Below are 14,565 nucleotides of genomic sequence, written 5' to 3'. Positions count from 1 at the left end.
TTCCTGGAAGGCCTGACTGATGATAAGAACCTCAGTGTTAAGTTAGAAAAGATCAAGAGATCAACAATAGCCTCCCTTTACAAACGGATCAGCACATCTGAAATTTGCTGAAACAAATCTCTGAGGATATCACGTCTGACTATTTTGAGATGTTCAAGTTGGGATCTCAAGATACGGACAGGAAACTTTTTTAGAACCAACATTCAAAGTAATGTAATGCTTTTCCTGACTTATATATTATGAAATATATTATGAAAATTGCTAATTTGCTGTAATACAAGACTTTCACAGTTGTAGGTGTGGCCAATTTTATGACTTTTTGTTGCAGCTTTTGTTCAAATATTTAACATTGTCTTAATTCGTGTTGAACAACTCAGCCTAAATCCCTCATTTGTCTCTGTTTTAGGGGAATTTTAGTCTTGGGGGGGTAAATAATGCAGAGGCTCATCAGTTATAGGTCAACGGTTGACCTCTTTAGTGGCCTTGTGGTTTTTTTCAGGGGAGGAAAACCTTTTTTCCTGTGCATTTAACCCTTTAGCACCAGAGTGTTTATTTTCTTTGATTTACTGTTATTTTTTAACCATTAACACGATCATTCCAGTTGATTTCGAAGGAGAAAAGCGCCGCTTTTCTCCTTCGAAATCAACTGGAATGATCGTGTTAATGGTTGAAAAGTTACAGCAAGCTAAAGATTTTGTGTTAAAAATATAAGGAAGATGAAAAAACAAACTGATTTAATTGACAAATGCTTCTTTACAGCGTTTCTAATTATGTTCCCTACTGACTGTGAAAAAAAATTCAGTTAAAGGCTGTTTTACAATTCCTTTCCCATGCTTCCCTTTCTGTCACTTCTCCATAATTCTTGGTATTTCAGTTAGACAGGCCCTCTTTCTAAAGCTTCCCCTTTTCCATGGATTCCTATTTTTCATGATCTCCACTTCTTCCTCTTCACTTGTACAAACAGAGGTAGATACATGGGGAAATCAGGCTGCCACTGAGACATGCAAACCACAGGTTGGTTGTTGTTACACGATCTGTCAGTTCTCTTTAAGTATTTCTAAACGTCCACCGGTGGGAAATTCAGGAGCAAAGAAGGCCTCTCTTGAATATTTTCTGCTGGTAGTCATTTTGGGTTTTCTTGTTAATGTCGATTTTATTTAAATAATTCAGGAAATGCTGATTTATTTTTTGTAAAAATGAAAAAGAATAGATGTTAAAATAGAGCGACTGCTTGTCTCTGCTCATGCTCTCACTTAGACTGCGCTGGTCCCTAGTTTCACACGGCTTCCTGTGTCTCTGTTTCCTGTTTATCTTGCTGTCATTTGTTTCACATAAGTGTGATGGTGTGAGATGATCGCCATATTTCCTCATCTTATCACTGACATCCTCAAACAGCTTGCATGCAATTCACCTGCTCATCCTTCGGCAGCAGACTGCTTTGACGCAGTGCAGATGAGGCTCATGTGGATCTGGGTTGATGAATTTTATGATTCGAAATTCACAAAATTTCCAGAATGAAAGGAACGTTTCTGAAGTTTTAATGCAGAAGCAGTTACACGAGGCTTTCACAAGATGCCCTGCAGGATGTCTGTCCACACTACACACCATGTTTTAGATAAAGACAGAAAATCAGGCCAAATTTCTTTTTTTTTTAGCGTTCAAATAAACAATTTTTCATTCATAAATGGGGAAAATGTTCAATAAAATTAGTTTTCACAAACAAAAAGACAACATTTAAATAATTAAAAGCACCTTTAGATGACAGAAAAGCTTCAACACTTCTTACAGAACATCTAAGAAAATGCCCATCTTGGACATGATGACAGAACTATTCTAAACCGTGGCCCCCCCACCCCCTTGCCCTCCCTCTTTTCCAGCCTGTAACATTAAAGTTGAGGCTCGCAGTGATGAGGAGAATGGGCTGGCCTGTGACATGAATGGCGAGGAGGAGGAGGAGTGCGTGGAAGACTTGCGTGTGGTCGATTCCTCGGGGGCCAAGGTGAACGGCTCACAGCCGAGCCCCGAAGCCAAGGCCTTCTCCTCGGCTGGCGGTATCCGGCTGCCCAACGGGAAGCTCAAGTGTGATATCTGTGGGATAGTTTGCATTGGGCCCAATGTGTTGATGGTGCACAAGCGAAGCCACACTGGTAAGCCGCCTGCAATGCTTCATGCCCTTCCTTTGCACACTGCTAGTCTGACAGGGATAGATGAGTGTCTGCTGTAGCTCCTTCTCATCGTCTAAGCATGTATTTGGACTTACAAAATAAAAGTCTGAGTGACGTTGTGTGGGTGGCCTTCTCCCAAAAGTGGAATCAACTTTTGAAGTTTGCAGTCTGCTGCTTGCTTTTCTGTAGCATGCTTGTGTTTTCTCTGTGTGTAGATGTTCCTGCCGTGCATGAAATAGACTTCAAGCATTAGCATTCATGATTTTTCACTTACACATTTCTGAATAACCACACAAGGGAAAAAAACTGTTACTGACTGGAAATTGTGCGACAAAGAAGCAAACTCAAACTTTGTCCTAAAAACATGCCTGATGTAGAGTAACAGGATATAATCTGCAGTTTAATCTCCACAAATTGACTATTATTTCCTTATTAAAAGTTTTCAAAACTCAGAATTGATATCGTTTTGTAACAAAGCCAAGTCAGTGGTGGGGAACATTTGTGAAAAAGACTCTTAACTATCAGGCTTTAGAAGGCTAATGAAACTCAAAAAATGAAGAAAGGAACAGTAGATTAATGTAAATGCAAAAGAAAGTATAATAAAAGATATAATGAAGTGGCTTCAATTTAAATAGAAAATATTCTGAGGTGAATCTTTGCTCCTGAAATGCATTTTTAATGAATTTCCCTTTTTATATATTTTTGCTGCTTCACTGGTGACTTATTTTATGGGGGAGGGAGGGAGGACGGGGGGGCGCTTAGAAAAAAAAACATATTAAAACGTTCTCACAGAATGCCACAACACTCGGATGGATATTGGTTTATTCCAGAGGCGCTGATCAGGAAGACTGGCTCTCAACACAAAGTGTTTCTTCACTTTATTCAAATGAGGCTGAATTTGCATTGTGATGTGGCGATCTTATTTTAGAGACGAAGAAGAGGAAAAAATGAGATTTTCAGATCAAATTGACCCAGGCAATGGTGCATTACGGAGCTGGCAGGCTGAGTCTGAAAGGCTCTTGTTCGATGAGAGCGGCAGCAGTCGATGGGGCAGGGGGAGCATGGAGAGATGGAGTGTCACTCTGCAGCCAAACCCTCCCATCGGCTGCTGCATCTCTCTCTGCCCCCCCGCCCTCCAGACGCTCCATCATCCAGCTTGTTCTGGCACTCGGCAGCCGTGTAGAGCAGTGACCCCACATTTCCACAGCGTTTCTGCTTTGTAGCCATAGGAAAAAGATGAAGGATGCCTTTGGAGAGGTCAGAAGCAGATCAATAAAAAAGATAAAAACACCAAAAAAAGGGAGTCAGTGATGCAAACAACTAGTGTGGCATTTTGCTTCAGTGTGCATCTGCTTTGTGTCTCGTGTTGTCCTCAGGAGAACGTCCATTCCAGTGCAGCCAGTGTGGTGCGTCTTTCACCCAGAAGGGCAACCTGCTGCGTCACATCAAACTCCACTCAGGAGAGAAGCCCTTCAAGTGTCATCTGTGCAGCTACGCCTGTCGCAGGAGGGACGCCCTCACCGGACATCTTCGTACCCACTCGGGTGAGAGCGCAGCGAGCAGCCCGCACCGAAAACCTCTGCGTTCACACTGATTCCCGGAAGGCTGGGTGGAAACATTTGCAAAAAGCATGGCAACTTCTGCAGCGCATGCTGTCAGACCTCAGTGCTTTGCAAGGGGAAGTTGACAGCATCTAGATATGGTGACACTTTTTTTTTTTTGAATAGTTTTTGCACGACTTAAGGAGATCTGAGTGTTTGGAGTTATTAACAAATCAATGAAGGAAACATTAAATAAAGAATGAATGTGGTTAAGCTGCTGTTATTAATTGTATGTTCTACCAGCCATTACAAATCTTGTCTCTATGTAATCTAATCTAATCTCTACTAATTTCCCAGTCAATCTGATCCCATTGATTCAAAGCTTAAAAATCTAGAAATCCATTAGAGAAAATGAATTTTTGGCCTTAAAAAAGAAAAAGGATCTTGCAGTATTTGATCTATGTCGGCAGTTTGTTCTGTTGTGCCAGAAATAGAGCACACTGGGAAACCTGTTCACTTTTTCAATGAGTTTTATATAACACCAGTACTTCCTCCTTCTCTGACAAATGAAAAATCGTCTTGTCCCTTCGTGGAGGCGTGAGGGAAGCGTTAGGAAATGTCCCCACAGGGTTGGGGTAGAGTTTCTTAATCAGCTGAATACCTGATATTGTTCACAGCATTTTTATAAGCAGAAATTGTTTTTGAACTCCTCTGGAGAAGTTATTTTAATTCATACAACAACTTTTGCTTGTGGTGGGTTTAATCTTCCGATCTTGTTTTTTTTTGGCAGTTGGAAAACCCCACAAATGTGCCTACTGTGGGCGGAGTTATAAGCAACGCAGTTCTCTTGAGGAGCACAAAGAGAGATGTCACAACTACCTGCAATGCATGGGACTGCAAAACAGCATCTACACAGGTCGGTCCATAGACAGACGTAAGCTCCCAATTGACTCAATCTGAATGTGGCACTCTGCACCAAATGGCAGAGAAATCATGCAGTCAGGTTGCTAAACTTGCTGACAATGCAGGCTCATCTGCTTTCATTTTAATGTTACTCACATAGAAGGCTGGTAGGTATTCAAAACCACCTCCCAGCTGAGCGATTGTGCAGAGAAATGTCAACCACACGTGAAAAACACATTTTATGTAGGAGCACACAGAGCAGTTTGTTCATGACATGTGTGTAGATATACACACCATCTGGCATGTGTCATCAGGCTCCAATCATCATTTCAAACGGGACCAATTCAAATTACTTTGATTCTAAAATCTACTTTTCTGTCTTGCTTTCCAGTAGTAAAGGAAGAAAGCAACCAGAATGAGCAGAGGGAAGACTTAAGCCAGACGGGATCTGACAGAGCCTTGGTGCTAGACAGATTAGCTAATAATGTAGCTAAGCGTAAGAGCACTATGCCCCAGAAGTTTGTGGGTAAGGGCTGAAATCTGCTTCCTTTATGTGAATAAAATGCTGCTGCTTTGATGAAAAATACCTGCTGCTGCTGCTGCATGTAGGAAAGCTGCTTAGATGAAGTTTTTTGCTGCCAGTCTGGATATTTCTGTGCCGGCTCTGCACAGTGCATGCTGCACAGCCTGACCTGCACATGTGATTTGAGTAATGACTTTCCTCTGTTTTATTCTGCACACCCATCTTACACTGAGATGATAGTTTTCACAATAAGAAAGACACATTTGACTAAGAAGGAGAAACTGATGCCAGTTTAGGAATTCAGTTATAAGGGAACGTCAGGATGGATGTGAAAGGGTGCTGGTGATGTTTTACCTTCACATTCTTCTGTCTCTCTTTGGTCCACCAGGAGACAAACGTCTCTCCGATCTGTCTTACGACGGAGCAGCAGGGGAGCTGATCCAGCCGCATGTCATTGACCAGGCAATCAACAGCGCCATCAGCTACTTGGGGGCTGAATCCCTCCGGCCTCTGGTCCAGACATCCCCAGCCTCCTCAGATGTGGGTCTCTCATCTTTGTATGCCCTCCACAAGCCAGCATCAGAGAGCCACACGGGGACGGCCTTGTCTGCCAAGGACAGCGCTGCTGAGAACCTGCTGCTGCTCTCCAACTCCAAGTCCGCTTCCAGCGAGAAGGACGGCTCGCCCAGCCACAGCGGTCAGGACTCCACGGACACCGAGAGCAACAATGAGGACCGCCCGGCTGGAGCAGCCAGCGGGCTCATCTATCTGACCAACCACATCACCTCCGGGGTGAGGAACGGGGTGCTACCTCTGGTGAAGGAGGAGCAGCAGCGGCAGTACGACGCCATCCGAGCCAACATGGAGATGGCCTCCGAGGGCTTTAAGGTGGTGACGTCGGACGGGGAGCAGGTAAGGGCATACCGGTGTGAACACTGCCGCGTGCTCTTCCTGGACCACGTCATGTACACCATTCACATGGGCTGCCACGGCTTCAGAGACCCCTTCGAATGCAACCTCTGCGGTCACAGGAGTCAAGATCGCTATGAATTCTCCTCTCATATAACCCGGGGGGAGCACCGCTACTGAGCCCCACACACATGCACGCAGAATCACTCACGCACACACACACACACAGACTTGGAACATGTGTGTCTGCAATAAAATCTTACATAATGTAAATTACTGTCCTAATAGCCCTTTGTGTTTTTATACAATGTATGCATGTTTGTTGACCACAGATAAATATATACAGCTATTAAAAACATTTACTTTCATGTCTCCAAGTGTTCAGTGGACAAGAGTAAATGCGCCATCGTTCAAAGCTTTTAAGTCATGTAACGATACAAATGTATAAATCTGTATTTTCTTTGTTTCTGTTGTTTTTATTTCTTTGTAAAACAAGATCATTTCTTTTGTGTGCTGAAAAGGAACTAAATGAATTATTTCTGTTGCTGTTTCAATGAAGCCACAACCCCTGTTAACAGTGGTATAAAAATACAGCTAATAAAATCAATCAGCTTAGGAAAAGAAAAACTTACAGCTCCTTACAAGATGTTTACTTTTCTCTTTAACCTGTCTGGATGAACGTTCATTTTATTTATAGAAAAGAACACGCCTGTCTGTTTTTGTATTTATTACAGTGATCGATGTTTGTGGTGTAGAGTAGTAAAAGCTACATCTGTTCAGCTCTAACATGTGAGGGGTCCATGGCTGCTGCTGGAGGTCGTTTTAACACAAGAAAGGGGTTTCATGGATATTTTAGTTTCTATGTTTTTACCAGGTGGCTAATGGTGTGACTCAAAAGTGAAGAGGTTTTTTTTTTTTTTTTTTTTTGAGATGAGCTTTATGCTTGCAAAATATCAATAAAGGATATTTTATACATTCACACAGAGCAAAGAGGTGTTTGGTTTTTGGTTGATTAGTTAATGTCTTTCAATTTCACTTTACAGCGAAACTGTGGAAGCAAATGTATATAAAAAAAAACACACAATCGGAAAATATTCATACTTTCCAAAAATAATTAAACATTTGAGAAGCAGCTGTGTCAGACCTGTCAATGAAAATACAAACCACGGTAAATGATTGACAATAACAACAACAGGAAAATAAGAAAATAAATTGATAGAGAGAAAAAAAAGAGACAACTTTCCCGTCCAGACATTTAACACAATTAGCTAAAAAGGGGCGGAGCAGCAAAGTGACCGCCTCCCCCAGATGGCAGCTGTGGGATTTAACAGGAAGCAGCTGTGGCCAGGACTCAGCCCCCCCATGCAGGCGGGCGGGGAGGGGGAATTTGTATGAGCGGCATTCTGGATAACCAAATCTGGACTTGCCAGAATCCCAGATCTCACTTCTCCTTTCGGTCGTGGGCTTCCACGAGACACAACAGTTTTGTTGAAAGAGCTGCATATTTTTTAAGCATTTTAAACAGTTATAAAACTTGTACGTGGAGAATGCAGAAATACGTGGAATGATGATTTAATTCAGTTTTTTTATATCCACTTAGAATATTAATAAAAATATTGTTATAATCAACATTGTTAAGGAACAACATGACGCAAAAATTGTATTTTTGAAGGTGAAAATGATTGTCCAGCAGATGCCTTAAATGATACATGCTTGATTTGAAAGGATTTCCCTTTTACTGGTTTCAACCAGTGACGAATTTAGCAATCTGAGGTCCCCAAGCAAACAATACAGAGTCCTCTGCAGTGATTGTATTATTATAATTTTTTTTTAGCCTTACTTTAGATATAACGCCAGTTGAATAACTTCTTGACTAGTCCACTTTTAAACAGCATCAATATCCAGAATTTAAATGTTTTGATAAGCATCTGAAATTGAAAACCATATTTAATTGTTAAAGTAATATAATTTATGTGCATTATTTTTTTCAAATATATTGAATTTATTGAATGTCTTGTAGAAACAATCAAGGATCTTCTGACTTTTTTGTCAGGATTTTACTAAAGACTACAAAGGAACAAAAATACTTAACAATCCACTCCAATAAAAATCGTGTTTTTAATATGATAACATGGCATTTTTAAATGATGGAGGACATAAATTAAGCTTAAAATTGCATGTCTGAGCATTTATTTATTAAAATAGTTGTTAATCAGGAACAGACAGAAAAATACCATTGGAAATAGCCTGTAAATGTTTTTTTTTTTAGCCTGTAAATGTAATGTAGGTCCTTCATGCAGACCACAATCTCCCTACTCTGCTCCATTCTGATACATCTACTCACAGACAAATAGATCCATGTACGTCTTCGTTTTCCTGGTCTGAGCTGTTATCTGGATCACATCTGTGTGGCTGGATGGCTTCAATATTGCTCACCATTTTTGTTGCACACTAATGTTAGGTTGGGATGTGAGGGGCTGTAAGCTAGAGGCAGAGAGTGTAAACAAAGGGATGATGGGAAATGTGAGCAGGCTTACTTCCATCTACAGCTCAGAAGATATTTTTTTTTTTTTTTTGGCAAAAATCTGTGTAATCATGATTAAAAGACCAGTAGGGTTGCTTGGATCAAAAAATAATCGGAGTGGGACTTTAATTAATAATGCACATGTAAATTATTTTAAACATAAATACTAAATGTTTAACTAAAAGTGTTGGGGGGGCCAGGCACTCGCCCACCTTTACCTAAAGGTAAGTCCGCCCTTGGTTTCAACAACACTTTGAAACAACTCATTAGTTTTCAAGTTTTAAGTTTAATAAAAATGTGAAAACAAACCGTTTTCTACTAAATGAAACCATTATTTTTTTTGGGTTTATAAAGACAGAATTCAAATTGGTGCTGATAATAAGAAAACATTTATAGATCCGTAGAAAAATAAATAAAAGCCACATTGTCAATTTATGCTGATTCTGTGGAATCTCTCTAGATTTTAAATGTTAGGAATTCTGCTTTAGGAATAAAATTAATTTATTCTTTGAACTATATGCATGCTGAATTAAATTAAATATCAGGAATCAAAGCTGCTTTTGATGAGTTTCAAAATGAGAATTTAAAATGACCTGTATGCTGAAAATGTCCATTATTTGCTGAAGCATCGGAGTGTAAACTGAGTTTATGAAACTCTTCAGCTTTAGAAGCAACACTGGAAAGCATCTCCTGGCAGCTTTGCAGCTGAACTGATGCTGTTAACAGGAGACACATAGACAGCTGCTGTCAGTTATCCATAACTCTCCATCAACAACACTCTGAACCAAATCAATCCTCCAATCTTCTGCTGGTGGAGTCCCGTACGCAGGTGTGCCCCCCTCTCACTAGTGTGTGTGTGTTAAAGCTGGTACTTGAAGTAATTCCGTTTTTATGGTTTGTTTCCTCTTCTGTTTCAGTTGTTTAGGGTACTAATCAAATTAATGTTTTTTTCCCTCTTTTAGAGTCAGTGTTTAAATGTTTTATTTACAGTCCAGCCCAGATGTGTCCGCTGCTGCACCGCCACAATCACACCACATGGCACACTTAGCAGCCGAGACTCAGCGGACTCCGAAGATCCAGTCAGTACCAGAGGAATTCTGCACATCTGTCCCAGTCCAGCTGCGAGGAGCCCCCGTGTTCGGAGAAAGCCATGGGGGGCCGGGTGTCTACTGTCACTGCTGGCTAATTCAACAAAGTTTTCACACAGTGGCCAAAGCATACGAGTCTGAAATATTTATTAGGGACTTGACAAAAAAATGAAAAATAAATGAAAGTCTTTTTTTTCATGGTCTTCCAGATTTTCAGATTTGCTCATTAAATTTTCATGAGAATTTCATTTCATGTGTGTACAATCTATAATGGTCTGTATGAAGCACGTATGAAGCAGTGACACATTCAAATTGAAGAATGATATTAACAAACCCCTGCAGTTAAAACGCTCAGCCCAAAAAAAACTGACTGAAGGAAATGTTTTTAACGGATCTTCAGTTTGGATGAGAAATTCACGTTTATGGTCCAATATAAGGATGTATTGCAGTAAGAGATTTTCCTGTTGAGTCCACTACTTTCTTAATCACTAACAGGAAGGTGTTTTTTTGTTCAAAGGAAGGATTTTTCAACATGGGACTCAGGATATTCTTTGTGTTGCCCAATTTCCGTGAATATGACGAAGTCCTCGAGCATCAGGATCATTTTTGGACAAAATTTCAGAACTCTCTGCATCATATGCAGTGAAGCAAAGAAGCATTTGAACACTGTGTAATTTTGCAAGTACTTCCACTAAGAAATCATGGAAGTGTCTGAAATTTTCTTCTTAGATGTATGTTCACTGTGAGAGACTAATCTAAAAATAAAATCTGGAATTGGATGATTTCCTTTTTTGAATCATTAATTTTGTATCTTACAGTTACAAATAAGTATTTGAACACTTGAGAAAATAAATGTTAATATTTGGTACAATAGCCTTTGTTTGTTTACACAGTCAAACGTTTCCTGTAGTTTTTCACCAGGTTTGCACACACTCAGGAGGGATTTTGGCCCACTCCTCCTCACAGATCATCTCTAGATCAATCATGTTTCTGGGGTATTGCTAATAAAAACAATCTTTTGAGCTCCCTCCAAAGATTTTCTATCGGGTTTAGCCCTGGAGACTGGCTAGGCCACTCCAGCCTAAACCACTCCTTGGTTCTCCTGGCTGTGTGCTTTGGGTCATTTGTTGACTCATCATCAGTCCTCTAACTGAGGGAAGTTCCCCAAAATCTCACATTACATGGCTCTGGTCATCCTCTCCTTAATATAATGCAGTTGTCCTGTTCCATGTGCAGAAAAACACCCCCATAGCATGACCCTACCACCCCCATGCTTCACAGTAGGGATGTTGTTCATCATTCTTCCTCCAAAAATGGCGAGTTAAATTCAGACCAAAAAGTTCTATTTTGGTGTCGTCTGACATAACTTTCTCTCATGACTCCTCTGAATCAAATGGTCTTAAGACGGGTCTGGACCTGTGCTGGTTTAAGCAGGGGAACCTTCCATGTCATCCATGATTTCAAACCATGACATCGTAGTGTGTCTCCACTCAAACAGTAACCATGGAAACGGTGGTCCCAGCTCTTTTCAGGTCATGGACCAGCTCTTCTCTTGTAGTTCTGGGCTGAGTCTTCACCTTTCTTAGGATCATTGAGATCCCATGTGGTGAGATCTTGTATGGAACCCCAGTCCGAGGGAGATTAACAGTCATGTTTAGCTTCTTCCATTTTCTAATGATTGCTCCAACAGTGGATCTTTTTTTTTTTCACCTACCTGCTTGGCAATTCCCCTGTAGCCCTTTCCAGCTTAGAGGAGGTCTACAGTTTTGACTCAGTTGTCTTTAGGCAGCTCTTTGGTTTTGGCCATGTGAGTAGTTGGTGCTAACGACCTCTAACAGGTGTTTTGAATTTAGGACAATGAGTGGAGGTGGACCAATTCAAAACATGCAAACAGGTCTTTGAGAGTCAGAACTCTAGCTGATAAACTGGTGTTCAAATACGTATTTGTAGCAGTAGAATAGAAATAAATTATTTAGAAAATCATAAAATATGATTTCCAGATTATTTTTAGATTATGTCTCTCACAGAGGACATGCACCCAAAAGGAGCGCTACAGACCCCTCTGTGGTTTCTAAGTGGGGGAACTTATACAATCCCAGTTTTCAAATACTGATTTACCTCACAGTATATACATTATAGAAAGAGCTGCAGTAATATGTACTATATGTAATACAGTAGTGAGTATATTCAGTTCTGAGTCACAGGATTTCAAAAAGATAAACTTTAATGTACATTTTATATCATAGCAAGAATTCTTTCACACAAAGATTTATAGAAATTAATAAATAGAAAAAACTTTGTAAATAAAGTAAACATTTATAATGGGGTTAATTCAGGGTTTGAACGATTACAAAAAAAGATTTTCTATGTAGTTTAACTAAAATTATTTAGAAGTGCAATTAATGGTTGCACTAGAAACAGATTTTTTTCCCCCGAAATGCTTCTAAAACAAAATTAGAAGCAGCAGCGAATCCCAAAAAATTCAAGTTTAGCGTCCACATCCGAAAGTCTTGTTCCAGTCCTCATAGAGCTCCAGGTCCTTAGCAGAGACACTGGGTCGAACGGTCTTCAGAGCCTCCTGGAAGTCACTGAACAGAATCGGTCGCACCTGATCTGCAGTGATGGTGGCGATGTCGCTGAGCTGGATGCTGCGAATTGGTCCCAAAGCTGCCTCCCGGCAGAGCTGCGTCATGTCGGCGCCGGAGAAGCCCTCCGTGGCCGTCACCACGCTCTCCAGCTCCTGCTCTCTCAGCTGGCTTTTCTCTCGGGCCATGAGGTTAAACACTATCTGCCGTCGGGCTGCTGCTTCGGGAAGGGGGATGTAGAGGCGCTTGGCCAAACGTCGGCGAGCGGCCTCATCAATCTCCTGAGGCCGGTTCGTGGCCCCCACCACCAGGATGCGGTCCTCTGATGCAGTGGCTGCACCGTCCAGCTGAACCAGGAACTCCGTCTTGATCCTGCGAGACGAGTCGTGCTCCCCGTCTGTCCGCTGGGACAACAGCGAGTCGATTTCATCGATGAAGATGACTGCAGGTTGGTGACAGCCAGCAATGGCAAACAGGGCGCGCACCATTTTTTCTCCTTCACCCACCCACTTGGACGTGAGGGAGGAAGCGCTGATGCTAAAGAAAGTAGCGCCTGACTGACAAGCAATACATTTTCCTATAAGAGTTTTTCCAGTTCCTGGGGGGCCAAACAGCAGGATACCTTTGGGGGGTCCTCGGAGACCAGTAAAGATATCAGGTCGGAGCATCGGCCAGACCACTATCTCCTTGATGGTGGTCTTGGCGAACTCCAGCCCAGCGATGTCGTCCCAGCCAATGGGAGGCCCGTGGTCCATGATCTCGCTCATGATCAGCTCAATTATCTTTGGCTCAAAGTTTTTCAGACGCTCGTCCAGGATTTGAGGTTCCTGAGTGTCTCTTCGGCTCGCCACGTTGTGTTCGTCCTCCTGTCGTGGGATTGGCGACACAAATTTTGAAAATGTGCCTCGAGGCCTGTTAGCACCCAGAGATTTCTTCACAGCGGCCGTCATCCCCGAGGCCTGAGCTCCACGGGGCTGCTGAGAACATTTTTTCTGTTGATCCACGATAAATTGCTCACGAGCCGTTTTGAAGTTGCTTCCTGCTCGCGGGCTGGGGCCTTCTTCGCCTCCCTGTTGTCCTCTGACATTGTCAAATTGATCCGGCTTGTAATAATTCTTCCTTTTAGCTGGGTTGGAGGTAGGAAAGAAGGACGACTGATAATTCTGAGGGCCTTCGGTGCCAGGGTTTCCTTTTGGAAAAGCTGAAGAAGGTCGCACAGAAGGCTGTAAGAAAACATTTGAACTGCCGGATGTTCCTGGCCTTTCAGGAAAGCTAGCAGTAAGGTTACTGGTAGAGCTGTTAACATTTAAAAGAGGCTTCTGCGGTGCCATGGTTTTGGACCACGGCACCTCTGCTGGCTTGTCTTCAGTAAAGGGCCCAGAAAAATGGACAGTTGTGTTGACATCTGCTGGTGTGACAGGGAAGTTCACTGCAGCTCTTTTAGCATTCATCATCTGCTGCACAGAAGGCAGCTGCAGCACACTCTCCATGCTGAGGGAAGACTCCCATTTGTCACTGTGGTTCTTCTGATTCCGGGCTAAGTGGAGCGTGCTCTCTGCATAGTTGTTAAGCCCAGTGCGGGGGTCATCCGAGTCCAGTACTGCCGCATACCTCTCAGAGTAGGTCCCGAGCAGGCTGGTCATGCCGGCCTGGGAGAGCTGGGAGCTTGCCCATGCATACTGAATGGAGAGGACGTAGGCTCGGTAGGCATCTGCCTTCTGTTCAGGTGTACAGTTGCCAGATGAAATGTCAAAGGACCTCCTTTGCCATTCGTCCAGCTGTGCGCCGCTCATGCCTACGCTGGCAAGGTGAAGGAGAGAGGAAAAGTCATTAAAAATACATACCAGTGAAAACCACAATACACATTACAGCTGACCCAAACACGCAATAAAGTTAAGAGCTTACTTAACAGTTTGTGGAACATCCAACATGTTGCGCAACAATTTAGTATAATAATTTCTAACAGAAAGAGTTAAATACCAATGAGACAACCTTTAATTTCTCCTTTTCAGCTGATCCCAAAATCATGGAAGAATTTCAGTTTTTTTTATTTATTTATTTCTCTAAATTACACCTCTCAACTTTCCAAAACTGTCTTAATTGTAATCTTTATTATTAGCGCTGTTTTTTTCCCCCCATTGAATTTACTTTGGGTAGTTTCCAGATGTGACCAAAATTTATATACGTATTTTTTCTTTCTATTCGCTAACAGATACATGATTGTATATGTACCTTTATACATAAGAGGCATGTAATGACAAGATACATTTAGTTAGGTAACCTGTAAAGAGTTCTGGAAATGTAGTCGGCATAGTGTGGAAAGCTCA

At 41.8% G+C, this 14,565-nt stretch overlaps 2 protein-coding genes across 5 annotated transcripts; one reads left to right on the top strand and one right to left on the bottom strand.

Moving 5' to 3' along the window:
• The first annotated feature begins 695 nt into the window (after positions 1 to 695).
• ikzf1 (IKAROS family zinc finger 1 (Ikaros)) lies at positions 696 to 7,173 on the top strand. Of its 4 annotated transcripts, none has more exons than XM_036215653.1 (5): positions 696 to 2,147; positions 3,545 to 3,709; positions 4,497 to 4,622; positions 5,001 to 5,135; positions 5,521 to 7,173. In XM_036215653.1, the coding sequence occupies exons 1-5, from the start codon at positions 1,934 to 1,936 to the stop codon at positions 6,219 to 6,221; spliced, it is 1,341 nt and encodes a 446-aa protein (XP_036071546.1). In that variant the 5' UTR covers positions 696 to 1,933; the 3' UTR covers positions 6,222 to 7,173. The 4 variants fall into 4 exon arrangements, with proteins under 4 accessions (XP_036071546.1, XP_024152241.2, XP_024152239.2 ...); XM_024296473.2 differs by having other exon boundaries at positions 3,542 to 3,709; positions 5,004 to 5,135; XM_024296471.2 differs by having other exon boundaries at positions 3,542 to 3,709.
• Positions 7,174 to 12,107: 4,934 nt separating this feature from the next.
• Positions 12,108 to 13,627, bottom strand: fignl1 (fidgetin-like 1; the record flags this gene model as incomplete). The annotated part of the gene is given in 1 exon segment (XM_024297374.2): positions 12,108 to 13,627. A coding segment is annotated over 1 exon segment (1,486 nt), but the record flags the coding sequence as incomplete, so codon positions are not given.
• Positions 13,628 to 14,565: the final 938 nt, after the last annotated feature.

Source organism: Oryzias melastigma, linkage group LG15 (genome assembly GCF_002922805.2).
Source record: "Oryzias melastigma strain HK-1 linkage group LG15, ASM292280v2, whole genome shotgun sequence".
In the NCBI taxonomy this organism is placed as follows: Eukaryota; Metazoa; Chordata; class Actinopteri; order Beloniformes; family Adrianichthyidae; genus Oryzias; species Oryzias melastigma.
Note: the sequence above shows the minus strand (reverse complement) of the source record. Positions and strands in the feature narration are given on the sequence as shown.

Excerpts from the sequence above, each read along its gene's own strand:
- ikzf1 (XM_024296471.2), top strand. The coding sequence starts at position 1,934 with ATGAATGGCGAGGAGGAGGAGGAGTGCGTGGAAGACTTGCGTGTGGTC. Across the intron at positions 3,710-4,496 it reads ACATCTTCGTACCCACTCGG|TTGGAAAACCCCACAAATGT; the intron begins GTGAGAGCGCAG and ends TTTTTTTGGCAG. Across the intron at positions 4,623-5,000 it reads GCAAAACAGCATCTACACAG|TAGTAAAGGAAGAAAGCAAC; the intron begins GTCGGTCCATAG and ends CTTGCTTTCCAG.